Below are 13575 nucleotides of genomic sequence, written 5' to 3' on the forward strand. Positions count from 1 at the left end.
ATCTCTGCTTGATGTTGGTGCGTTGCTCCCGAGCAACCTCCCTTCAGTCTCCCAGCAGAAACCAGCCCAGGCTGACCAGTCGCTTCAGCCCGTGGGTGTTGCACAAAGATAAAAGCAAACAGAGCACAGCTATGTCATGGCCTGTGACAGGTATACAGGGAGGAGGTGTTTGCTCAGAAGTCACCTGCACCGCTCTGTGCAGCCAGCGCTGCCGCCAAGGACACGGCACCAGCGGGATGCCCAGACTTCCCTGGCGCGAGTGCTGGATGGCAGCTCAGCCCGCTGCAGGTACGAGACACAGCGGTTCCCCATGCAGAGAGAGGGACAAAAGCCCATGGTTTGTCCAAAGCAATCAAAGGTCACTGTCTTGGTGACGTTTGTGTGTTTGCTGGGGACAGAAGGACGTTAATGCAGATAGCAGGCAGCATGGATGAGCCGCAGCCTCTTGGCAGCAGCTCATAAACGGCTGATGCAGCGGGAAGGCTCTGCTGCACTGGGCGCCCTGCGTTTCCTTCCCACCGTGGGCCCAGCAGCCACAGGAGCAGCACGAGTGGAGGTGGTGGGGCACAGACCTCTCACAAACCAGGTGCCTCAGACGTTCGAGGCCGGGGGCTTCACCTGGCCCTTCATCCTGCACCTGAGCAGCTTTGCGAGGTGGCTCCGGATGTCTTTGCTGTACACGGCATAGATGAGTGGGTTGATGAGGGAGTTGGTCTCACCCAGCAGGAATAAAGCATCCTTGAGCAGCCCGGCCAGGTTGCAGGAGCTGCAGGCGGCCTGCACGGTGCCCCCCACCAGGTAGGGGCCCCAGGAGAGGCTGAAGCCGATGATGACGATGAGCACAGTCCGCAGTGCCTTGAAGTGGTGCAGGCGGGCGCGGAGGGGCCCTGCCTGAGCACAGGCGTGCTGAAGCCGCGTGTGCTGCATGTAGGCGATGCTGCCCACCCAGATGTGCAGGCACACCAGCACCAGCAGGGACAGAGCAAAGATGCTGAAGCAGATCACATAGAGGTACTCGCTCTTGGCTGCGTACCGGAGCCCACAGTAACCCGTGTAGTTGCCGCACTGGAGGGAGGATAAGATCAGAGGCAAGTGCCCGAAAAGGAAGGAGAGCATCCAGAGGGCAACAAGGTGGAGGACAACAGGCATTTTCTTCAGGAGGGTGGGGTAGGAGAGCGGTAGCGTCACCGCCAGGTACCTGTCCAGGGAGATCAGGAGCAGGGTCAGGATGGAGCCGATGTAAGGCGTCATGCTCATAGAGATGCGCAGGAGGCAGAAGGACTTGCTGCAGTCAAAATCCCCGTCGAGGATGTTGTCCAGCGCCTTGGTGATGCACATCACGCCCACCAGCAGGTCGGCAGTGGCCAGGTTGAGGATGTAGATGTAGCTGGTGCTTGGCTGCTTCCTCATCAGCTGGTAGACAGCCAGGATCACCAGGAGGTTGGCTGGGGGGATGAGGCAGCTCAGGAGGGAGTGCAGCACCGCATACAGGAGGTTGACCATCTTCCCTGGGTTGAAAGAGATGCCCAGGAAAACTTGGCCCCAGTGTGGAAAATCCCCACCACAAGGAGATGTGTGGCTGAGCTGGAGGGATGGGACAGAAGTGCCTCAGACCCTCCAGCTGCAGCCCGAGGACAGGAGTACCTAAGTCAGTCCTTCAAGGGGCACTTTGTCGATCCCAGGAGACCTCCAGGACCTTCCCAACTGCCACGAGTCGCCAGTTTTTCCAGGGCTCTTGGCCTCCCTCCTACCCATCTGATTTTGCTCTATGCCTGCAGGGATGCTCTGTGATGCAGAAGAGCCAGAGTCCTCGCCTGCGCTCAGCACGAACTGTCACAGAGTGAACGTACCCAGGGCAGGAGCTCACCGCCCGGGCGCTGGCAGGGTCGGCCAGCTCCTGAGCACGCCTGTGACGCAGAGCGATAAGGAGCAGCTTTGCCAAACGAAGCCGAGAGAGCAGTCAGCGAGGATGGGAACGCAGGCGGTCCACACTCCTCCCAGCAAGCCAGCACCATCCCCTCCCAGCACAGCACCCGCAGTCAGGCGGCCAACGCACCAGCTTCCTTGGGGCGCTGCCTCTTGGCAATAGGGAGGTGTGGGGCCATAGGAATACCTGTTGCACCAGGATGCTGCACTGGGCGCTGCGGGGCCGACAGCCCGGGCTGCCACATACGGCATCTGACATGGGACACCTCGCAGCCTCCAGACCCCGCTTACGGACGGGAGCACATGGGGAACGGGGAATGGCAAAGGAAGCGCCTCCTCGGGCCCAGGGCAGCCGGGGCACAGCCGGGCAGCCTGTCCATACAGCCGGGGCATGGCCGGGCAGCGCTGCCCTGGCCGGTGCAGAACATCTTGAAGGTCGGTCTGCTAAGACCATGGGAAATAAGGGCACCTTGGAGACACCAGGGCAGCGGGGCCATGCTTGGAGGGTTCCTCACTGTCCCGCCTTTCCTCAGGTTCTCCTGGCCACAGGTCAGCAAACATGCATGAAATGAGCTTTTACTCTATACAGCTGCAACTGCAACACGAGTAGGGAGTTGCACAGTAAACAAATCCAAAAAAATTAAATCCAGTTTATGTCAAATTAGGCTCTGGATGAACATACTATATTCATTAAGTTCACATTTATTACAGATTTGGAATTTAAGTCTACCAGTCCAAGACAGATACCACTTGCAAGTTCTCACTAATGAGCGGCGTGATAGCTCTGCTCATAGCACTGCAAACACCATTTGGAAGGGGCTCGTGCCATGCCGCCGTAGCCAGGCAGCCACGCACAGCGCCTGCCAGCCTCCACCGCCTCGAGAAACGCCCCATCCCCGGGAGAGGGGCAGTGCAGGGGACTGCTCCTGCTCGCTCAGCCGGGCTCACGCTGGTCTCATCACAGGGGTGTCAGTGGGGCGCAGGGCCTTTGGGAAAGGGCAGAAACCGGATGTTCAACGGAGTAACTGAGGTTTAGATCCACGCCAAAGCCTGTAACACAGTCCACTGGGCAAAATCGCATACTAAAATTACCACACGCCCGCTGCCAGCTGCCCCTCACCTCTCCGTGCCCAGGCCATTTCAGAGCTTTCCCCAGAGGTGGGCAAGGGACCGTCCCCCCATGCCTCAGGGCCCGAGGCAGAGCAGCATCCTGCTGCCACACAGCCCACCTCCCGCAAAACTCTGCAGGCTCGGGCACGGTGGCTTGAGTGAAAATCTTTGATTAGATTAAAAATCTTCAAGAGTCTAAATCTTTGGTTTAGAAAGATGAAAATCAAAGCCGGGAGTTTGATTTTGACCTGTTGTGCCATTGTAAGTCCAGTTTTTAGCAGGGTTACATCTGATTTACACCAGCGCAAGACGAGACCTGAACACAGATCTTTGCTGCAAACAGCTATGTGTAATGGCCCGTTTTTCTGCACTCGCAGTGGGAAACGCAAGACCCATTTTTTTGTCCTTCCCTAGTCCGCACCCAGCTCACAGCAACTCCACCAGACCTCTATCATTCCTCACATCAGTCCCTAAAGCCCTGGGGAGGGTCAAAGAAGATTCTTACGAACCGTGACAGCTGCTTTCGTCGCGGCTCTGCAGATTCCCTTCTCATCCAACTTACTGCCCCAGCAGAGGCATCTTCCTCCTCCGCCTCCCATCCCAGGTAATTCTGGTAAGGACCCAAGAAATACTTTAGCCAGTTTTCCAAGGGGGTATGAAACCCTGTAGCTTAGAGCAGGGAGCAGGAGGCAGGCACTGCCAGGACTGAGCCTCCCCGCACCCGCGCCAGAGCGGCAGCTGCTCGGCCATCCAGCCTGGAGCACACCACCGTCGGGAGGAAGGAGGGCGAAGAGGAACTGCAGACCAGAGGCTGCAGCCCGCAGCTCACGCCGACTCGGGAAGCCAGCCTGAGAACTGCCAGCCCCTGCAAGAGAACTGCCTGCCTCCGAGACTCGGCTTTAACCCGCTGGGCTCCCTGGTGCAACAGCACCTGAACTCTGGTCGCAGATGAATTTTGGCAGGCGCACAAAGGGAAAGACAAGGCTCCTTCCAGAACACGGAGGTTGTTAGGGGCTTAGGCAAGACAGACACAAGATCAGTGACTTTGGAAAGTAGGCTTTTTATGCATTTTTTCAGCTGCAATTCTAAGAATATCCACCAGTGACTCAAACAAGGTACTTCACACGGTAAATGAGAACTCTTTATTTAAATTAACTTTCTTGGCTCCTATTTAGGACAGTAGAAAGGCGCAGCTTTTCACCTCTTCAGAATGGGCAAGGGAAAACCTCTTGAGCTGGCCAACACAATTTAAAGAGCAGCTGATCAGCTTAATTTTTACTGAAGTCACAAAACGATGTAACTACTCTGCATATAATTTTGTTTATATAATTTAGTATATAATGCACTGTTCAACTCTGCCATATATTTTGAAAAATATACAAACCTGCTTTAACCACATTAGCGATATTTGATAGACAGCTGTCAATTACTTAACAGTTTAGGACAGTATCAGACACTCCTATAACTTCATTTTAAACTACAAAAAGAACATAAATTCATATAAAATAGAACAGATTAAACAAACTTTTTTCCCCCCAAGGAAAAATTAGGTATCAACTCAATCTGCCATTCTGTGAAACACGAATATAAAATAAGTTACAATTAGTAATGCCTGCATTGTTGAGCTATGAACTGGTCGAATGAAATCTTAAAAAAACTATACAGTATTATTGCACTCCATGACTGTGCAGTATCTGGAAACAGGCCAGCACTGAAAGAGGTCTTTCATGAAGTGTTTTTTCAGGAGGCACAACGTGGCTGCGAGAGAAGCATCCAGTCTGTACTAACAGCATGCTGTCTTCAGTACAGGCCTTCATGGGTCTGAGCCACGCTGCCTTTGGAAATCACCACTTAATGCCTGGAAACGGAGACACAAGCGTTACAGTCAGCAACTACTCCCGCGTTAAACGAGCAAGCCACCTCCGGCGCTGTCGGCACGGAGAGCTGAGGCATTTTCTGTAAGCTTGGGAGAACAACAGCCTACGTACGCTTCAGATTAGAAAACCCGAATTACAAGCACTGCCTCTCAGGAGGTCATAGCTCATGGCAAGAGAGTACAGTTATTATTTTATTCTGGGCGGTGGCCCACAACGATACCATCAGAATGACATTACATTAGCGTGAATTCAAGTCAGGAGACATTACAACACAAAGTCAACAAGTCTCACTGTAAGACTCTCCTAACCTGTAGTGTTATTTCCCACATGGATGAAAATACAACGGAATGGGGGTTTTTGTTGTTGTTTTTTCTAAACTCACATCCCATTAAATAGAATTCTAAGTAAGAACAGTCTTAGCATGCTTTGTAAGCGTGAAAGTGACATCAATCTACTCTGCAACAGAGTGCTGCCTAAGACCCTCCAAATCCATACACATAGGATGCTGGGCTGCAGCAAGCCCATCTGAAAAGTACAGGAAACACCAAACTTCTTAACACTAAACAGTATTTTAAAAATACAAAACAACTTATTTCATGATTAAGATGACTTTTGCTAAATTACTAGGACAAACCAGACTTAACTGAAGAAAGAGGACATGCCTGCAGGACTCAAAAGTCAACTGTTTCTCATACTCCCTGCACGAGGACTGCGAGGGAGCAATCTCTCTGAATTGCTCTCCCTACCTCAGGAAGTGGCAGGAGGGTTCGTGGAGGGAGAGGTCGATAGGGCAAGAAAGCGGGGTTCAGAGTCTGAGCTCTGAAGCAGCAAGAAACAGCAGAGCAAGCCCCAGCTACAGAGCGTGGGTTCCTACAAGGAGTGAGACCACCTGCAGTGCTTCGATAGAGCTCAGATGTCTCTGAACGCATGCCTCCATGCGCTGCGTTCTTGCTTACGTAAACAGGGACTTGCAGAAGCTCCAAAGGAAAATCTGTGCAGGTGTTTGAACTGAGCCAGGCCCTTAACTGCTACAGCTGGGGCCAAGTGATCAGTTTAAGGTGGTGAGACAAGTTGCGAGATGTCAGTTGACAGAAATGGCAGCCCAGGGTCCATCACTTGAGAGCGGGGTGTCTGTTGGCACGGTAATGTCAAGAAACCACTCTCTCAAACCAAAGCGCTCTTGTGCAAAAAGCTGCACCACAGCAAATCCATACTTCACTGAAGTCTCCTAAGTGTAAACTGTCAATTTTTGCACGAAGATGTTTTTTTCTGTAGCAGATCAACGCTCCTATGAAGAATTGTAAGCTAAATGTTTTGAAAGCCACAGGTGACACGGGAACAGGGAATTGGTTTGTCATCAAGTATCTAAGTATGGATGCAAACCCTCTGCTCCTAACAGTCAAAGAGTATTTGCAAAAGTTTAAAACGGTGTAGCACACAGAGAGGAGCAAGAAAATGTTCTACTTTCTAGGGTCATGCAATTCAATTAGGTTGTAAGTTAGAGAAATCCTTTGCACACAGACTGTTTTACAGCACATAACGCAGTGTGCTTTCTGATCTCTGCACAATACAGTTCACTAACTTAAGGCCTCCTGCATGCAGTAACACATCTTTTTCTGCCCAAGAGAATGCCAGCTTCCAGTCCTGACACAGGCAGAACACACCCCAAACCAAAACAGTACCTGTAAAATCATACGTGTCAATTTACTGAAGGTCACTAGAGCTGGTTCTCCAGGAAAACACTTTTAAATTAACGAATACACAACTACAACGTTCAATCTGCAACATGCGATCTTTCACATCCGAGTCAACAGACAGCTGGTGACTGGAAGAAGACTTACAAGAAGTTTCAGTGCTGATAGATGGGGCTATGATCGATGATGAGGCATTGACTCCATGTGCACATTGAGCTTCATTTCATTATCGAGAATTTGTACAAGCTGCTGCATGGAAGGAAGGTGGCCAGACTCTAGCTTAGACCACACTGGAACATCTACCACAAAACACACGGAGGGGAGAAAAGCACATTGACAAAGTCAGAAAACATGTAGGGCTAGTTTAAACATAAAATTTAAAAGCTCTAGGAAGCTATGCAAGTTGATACTATTTTATATGGAGGAAAATATCTGGATTGACAATGCTTCAAACCTCCGGCCATACTAAAACCCAGGCCAACTAGAACAAAGAGTCTCATGCTTCCATTTAGAAGTACATCATATGGATTTAGAGGTTCAAAATATCCAATGCGCTGGTTTTGGCTGGGATGGGGTTAACTTTCTTCATAGCAGCTAGTATGGGGCTGTGTTTTGGATTGTATGGGGCTGTGTTTTGGATTTGGGCTGGAAACAATGTTGATAAAGCAGGAATGTTTTAGTTACTGCTGAGCAGGGCTCACACAGCACCAAGGCCTTTTCTGCTCCTCACACCACCCCACCAGTGAGTGGGCTGGGGGTGCACGGGAAGTTGGGAGGGGACACAGCCGGGACAGCTGACCCCAACTGACCAAAGGGATATTCCATACCATATGACATCGTGCTCAGTATATAAAGCCGGGGGAGGAAGAAGGAAGGTGGGGACATTCGGAGTAATGGCGTTTGTCTTCCCGAGCAACCGCTACGCGTGATAGAGCCCTGCTTCCCTGCAGATAGTTGAACACCTGCCTGCTGACGGGAAGTGGTGAATTAATTCCTTCTTTCGCTTTGCTTCTCCGCGCGGTGTTCTTTTGCTCTACCTATTAAACTGTTTTTATCTCAGCCCACGAGTTTTCTCACTTTTACTCTTCTGGTTCTCTCCCCCACCCCACCTGGGGGGAGTGAGTGAGCGGCTGTGTGGTGCTTAGTTGCCAGCTGGGCTTAAACCACGACACATTGACAGAATGACTAAAAATAGATTAGTGAGTGGCAGAATAGCGTACTGAGTTTTTAAACCATCGCTAAATCTTTGAAACTTGTGGATCTCCTTAGTCTTCACCTCACTCTGCCTAACATCTAAGGCTGACCCTCAGAAGTTCTGTTTACTAAGATCTGGCTTGGAAGGTTCCACTCAAAGTAGCTGCAACCGTTATTTGGCATCCCCCCCCGCCCCGGGAAATATAAAAGGCAGCACAGTCCATAAATACTTTAGGGTAAACACAACATACATTTCTGATGTTGACAAATACCTGCTCCCTCAAATATCCCTCACTGCTATAGCACCTTATGAACGCACTCTGAAAAATACAATTGCTGTCATCTACATGAAACAAAAGCCAGACTGGAACCACACTGTCCCAAAACGCAAACCAGAAACTTACAGAAGTCCAGATGTGACTGTTCACCCCTAGGAAGGCTCTGCTGACAATTCTAATCCGAGATTTAGGACTAGAAGTGCATCGAGTTCAACTACGTTGATGCAATACAGCCAGTCTTTAAAAGGTTCTGCAGTATATATATGACTTAGAAACTATACTGAAATGCATCCTGCACAATCATAAACTGAGATTATAAAGCACAGAGCTAGATTACATACTTACACCTACAGCTTGAAAACTCTGTACTCCATCAAGCTTACATAATCTTTAAAACCATCAAATTATTTGAAGGCAGAAGATCCACAGACTCGTAACCTGAAAAATCAGTATTGCTGTCCACTGATACCGAAAATCTGGGAACAGCAATGGATTCAATAGGATTCTGAGGCTAAACCACATTGCAAAACAGAACAGGGAAAGCATCTAATTAACCGGAGAGTACGCTTCCCTAGTTGATAATTTCTTGCTTAATGCACATTACATGCAAAGAAAGAACATAATGCAGTTACTCCAAGTGACCAAGCATTCCTCTAAGTAAGTTTTTACATAGCTATTTTAAAACAGGTAACTGACATCTGTATAAACTGCTTTGTAAGACTTCTATGATTTTCATTTTATTGTGATATTTAACATCTCAAGTTTCAAACTGGACTGCAATTACCACATTCCATCACATTTTGAAACACACCACGTTTCATAACGTCACCCCTCATTCTCCCAACACAACAGCTCTCACAAATCTGTGTGTACATATGCGACACAATGCGATTCCCGCAAACGGAAAGTTCTCAGCTCACCGTTCAAAGTTATTTCAAATGCACCTGTTGACATACACTGGTTCTCAATCATGTTGCTCAGGAAGAAGACCATCATACAAGCATAAACCTAGAAGAGAACAGAGAGAATCCCCGATACTTCAGCTGTATGAGCCACAGCTTATTTTACTTGCTCTTAACAAGCGCTGGAATTTACAGGTGTCTTTGAATTCCCCTCTGCAATTTATCAAGCAATCTTCCAATTGCATAGACATCTTCATCTTCTTTTTAAAAAGACTGTGCGCATTGCCTTCCACAGGCAGGTATCAAACCTTCAGAAACCACCCAACTCACAATCCCGATTCAAACCACGTTACATCTTCTAGCTCCTTTCCTCCACAAATCCATGCGCATCTTAACAGCCAGTTTGCAGAAGTACACGGCTACGATGGCACTTGCAGGATGACAAGGGAACGCAACTGTTCCTGCGTATTGCCTGTCACTGTCAGAGTAACACCTCAGATCAAAGAACCACAGGCCTAGACACAAACAGCAGAGCAAGTCAAATTGCATTTGTTCACAAGAATTGTCAACCCTCTAGCATTTCTTCAAGGTAATCATCTGGAATTTTCCGTGTGTATTGGTGCCTCAGGATGAAATGATGCCACCTTCAGCAACAAGGCATCTCCCTCCATGGCCCACACCTTTATAATTCCCTTTTCACGCACAAGGGCACATTCACGTGAGTTACTGCAATACCAAAGGATTTAGCATGGGAAACAGTTGGTTACGACATCACGGACGTACCGCAGCCAGCCTAGCTTGGTAGTGTATTTGGCCCATTGAATTAAACAGGATATATTACAGCTTCTGTACGTACAAACTGACTGGTGACACAGACCCACTGCACTGGGTAGCTCAGTTTGAGGATCTGTGCACCAGTAAAATACAAGGCATAGTCTGTCATGCCCGAGTATGTTCTGCAAAAACACCCACAAATTTTCAGCTTGATTCTTCTCACCCCACCAAACTGCATGCCTAATCTATTAAAAGTCTGATGAAAGCAACAACTGCAAAAATGTTATGAGACAATAGAAAAGGGAAGCTGTAATTTTAACACCAACAACACTGGCTTGAAACTCTACTCTTGAGCTCTGAAAAATGAAAAATATTTTATCGTCTTTGTCAATAACGTCAACCTCGGCTGTCCCTCTGCAGCATCATCAGCTTGGAAAGAGAGATGCTGAGAATCAAATCTGGGTCTGTCAGAAACATGAAGCAGTACTATTAAGAATAATTATGCTACTGTAAAATTCTCAAGTATATTTAGTTATAGAAACCTAAAGGTTCTGTTAAGGTTGCAGTGTATGAACGTCAAATCAGTAAGAACCGTGAAGTACTCCCAGAGCACTCTGATGAAGTCATTCTAAAACCGCTTTTTCAAAATAAAAGAAGAAAGCATACTGTTTACCTTATTTTCTTGGCCCCACTGCCAGATGCTTGGAGCTTGCATGCCAAAGAAAGCAAACGGATCCTTGCCAATGATTATTAAGCCTATTAATACTAGTTTGAAGACAGACAGGAAGGATGCTACGTGCCTATCAAAAGACAACATATAAAAGTGACTTAGAAGGTTAACAGTTACTACTTCACCACTACACAGCTGCAAGTCACCTAATTAGAAGAATTTTGATAGTGTACAATCAAGTGTTTCAGAGGAAATGTAAAACTTTTCAAGTAAGTTTATCTCGCTGTTAAAAAACAGAAAAAAGCAACACACATTAACAAAAACATGCATCCTCAGAAGGATACCATTCCTGTACACCATGCATACACATTTATTTTTTTTCCTAAGCAGACCTCAAATAGAAATTTGCTTTCAACTTACGCGTGTCCAAACTGGATAATACATTCAGTTTCTTAAAGAAGTTGTTCCATATTACAGAGACATGTTTAACTGACAAGCACTACTTCCTCGTAAAGCATTTCCCAGCAGATGCAGAAAACCCTGCAGTTTCTTGCCAGAGAGCAAATTAACACTGAGGTGTTCAATCTTGTAGCATTATTACCACTGTAATTATTAGAGTAATTAGGTCAAGAAGTGGTTCAGACGCCACCACAGTAACTATGGCATCACTCTCTATCATGTACACAATGCTTTAAATAATAGGAATAACGCTGTCTTCATTTTGTCTTTTTCCAAATTTCTTTGGGTTTCCCCGTCCCGCCCCCAAACTGTAGTTAAGGACATCCTGGTAGTCTCTCCCACGAGGTTACCTCTCCTGATTTAGATGTTAAAAACGAACTCTTCGCTCTTCTGCAACCTTAACCTGTTACAGGAATTTGTCGCTACATGCGTAAGCCTGAGCAACAAATGTGAATTTATGTCCACCTACATCATGAAGGAAAACTGAAAAAACTCACTGTGAAAAAAGTGAATTATATAATTTACTTTAGACTGAAACACAACAGGCCTCATTATACAGACATCCAGATGGTAATACTTGTACAGAAAACTAAGGTGGCTATCTGGAAGGGAGAAGATAACTGAGCCTGTATGTAATCATAATGGGAAAAACCCCCACTTAAATAATACTGAAATAATACTGAAAATGGAAACTTACGTGTAAATGCCCATGTTTGTAACACACCATCCTGAGCTTACATAGTGGAACAAAGACAATTAGTACTGTCAGTCATTTGCTTACCTATATATAGGTTGAGGAAGGTAGTTCTCCCCTTCAATTCGGATGTCTGGGTACCGCTGGCTAATAACCCGCATGTACTCCTCAAACACCCGCCTGTAGCCTCAGGAGACACTAAACACAGACAGGGATTGTCACTGAAGCTGGAATGCTCTATGTTAAAGTTGCTGCTAAACCAGCAACACCAGTGCTCGCACTGTTCATAATCTCTTTTGTTTAAAATAAACTAAAATAAACTAAAATAAACTAAAATTTTTCATGCCAAAGAATAAAACTGATTTGCAGCTAAGTTATACATCAAAAATACTGACAGCTGGCTAGGCACTTGGTTTTATACGAGTTTGTTTTCACCTACTAGCACAGACACAATGCTTTGGTGAAGTCCACTGAGCAAAGGAATTACCTGTTTCCCCCGTAAAAAGCTGTTAAGTTAGAAAGTCAGTGTAAGTATCACCTTGCTCTGTGTCCAAAAAAAAAAAAAAAGCTTCACACAATACGGTTGTACTTCCTCACTAGTTAAATTTAACTCTTTCTTGGACTGCCCACAGGCAGGTAACATGGCTCCCAGTTATTTCTGTGTAAGGATGACCAGATTAACTACAGAAGAGTTAAATATTACAGGACTGTACTACGGCTCACATTTCTACCAGCTGCCTCTATAAAAATTGAAATAAAAATTATCCCGCCTCAGCTTACCGCAAAAGAAATCACATAAAGTACTTTCTACTGAGCACGCCTTTTGCGGAGCTTCACAGATCCGCATGACACAACCTGGAGCAGACTCTGCTCCGGGAGCCGCAGTGAGCGCTCTGGCTCCTCCCCGCCCCGCCGAGGCACCCCGCAGCAGCGGCGGGTCCGAGACCCCCCCGGGCCCGGCAGCAGCTCTGCCCGTCCTCACAGCACCACGAAAACGCGGTGACAGGCGCTGACGGCTATTTTTTTTCACAAACAAGCTCTGTGTGCTGGAACTACCTCGCCCCTTCCTACTCCTGCTCGGTTTTGCTCCGAGCAGCGGACTCTGTCGATAATATTCTTAGAGCGAGATGAAGGTGCCCGATTTCCCCGACTGCTAGCAATACAGTCGTTAAAAAAATACATAACCCCCTCACCGCACTCTCCGCTAGAATGCCCATTCCTCCTAAACGTAATCGCGAGTCAGTAAAACGCCACACCGTATACTGAAAGGGCCCGAAAAGAGCGTTTTTACCGCGGCTAGCCGATCCTTCGCTCATCGTCTCAAGCGCTCCCCGGTGAGCACCAGCGCCCGACGGCCGCCCAAGGCGCAGCGGGGCCCGCGGCCGGGCGGGCCCTGCGGCCCCGGGAAGCGAGCGTCGGCACCCGCGGGACGGCGCTCCCGCCTCCCCGCTCCCTATTCCCGCCGCCACGACCACCAGCCTCGCCCGCGCCGCCGGGCCGGCCCCGGTCGCCTCCCACGGCCCAGCCGGGGCGGGCCGCCCGCGGCGCCTCGGCAGCTCGCCCGGGCGCTCCCCCGCGGCCTGCAGCGGCCCCCCGGCACAAGGGGCGGCCGCCCGCCTTCCGCGGACGAGCGGAGCCGAAGCCGGCCCGGCCCGTGCGCCCGGTCCTGCCGCCGCAGCGCTGAGCGGAGGACGGGGGGAGGGCCGGGCCCGGCCGGCGCCGCCATCTTGCCGGGCGCCCTCACCAGATCTGGAACTTGAGCAGCGGCCCGGTGGCGTAGGCCATGCGCAGCTTCTTGGCCGGCAGGCCCCCGTGGTCCATCGAGCCGCCGCCCGGCCCCGCCGCCAGCGCCAGCAGCAGCCACAGCACCGCCGCCCGCATGTCGCCGCCGCCGCCCCCGCCCTCAGCCGCCGCGGAAGCGCGCGAGCCGCCGCACCAAGGTCACGCGAGCGCCGCCCCGCTCCGCGCAGGCGCCGGCGGCCACGTGACGCCCGCCG

General features: G+C 49.2%; 2 protein-coding genes across 2 annotated transcripts; both read right to left on the minus strand.

Annotated features, from left to right (window-relative positions):
- Positions 1-591: 591 nt before the first annotated feature.
- Positions 592-1503, minus strand: LOC104259352 (glucose-dependent insulinotropic receptor-like). Its single transcript, XM_059822361.1, has one exon. The coding sequence runs from the start codon at positions 1501-1503 to the stop codon at positions 592-594; it is 912 nt and encodes a 303-aa protein (XP_059678344.1).
- A 2656-nt stretch (positions 1504-4159) lies between these two features.
- Positions 4160-13422, minus strand: SELENOT (selenoprotein T). The gene is made up of 6 exons (XM_059822617.1): positions 13323-13422; positions 11666-11776; positions 10429-10555; positions 9000-9087; positions 6755-6906; positions 4160-4894 (listed from the first exon to the last, which is right to left on the minus strand). Exons 1-5 carry the CDS (start codon positions 13397-13399, stop codon positions 6782-6784), a joined length of 528 nt encoding a protein of 175 aa, XP_059678600.1. The 5' UTR covers positions 13400-13422; the 3' UTR covers positions 4160-4894; positions 6755-6781.
- Positions 13423-13575: the final 153 nt, after the last annotated feature.

Source organism: Gavia stellata, chromosome 11 (assembly GCF_030936135.1).
Source record: "Gavia stellata isolate bGavSte3 chromosome 11, bGavSte3.hap2, whole genome shotgun sequence".
NCBI classification, from domain to species: domain Eukaryota; kingdom Metazoa; phylum Chordata; class Aves; order Gaviiformes; family Gaviidae; genus Gavia; species Gavia stellata.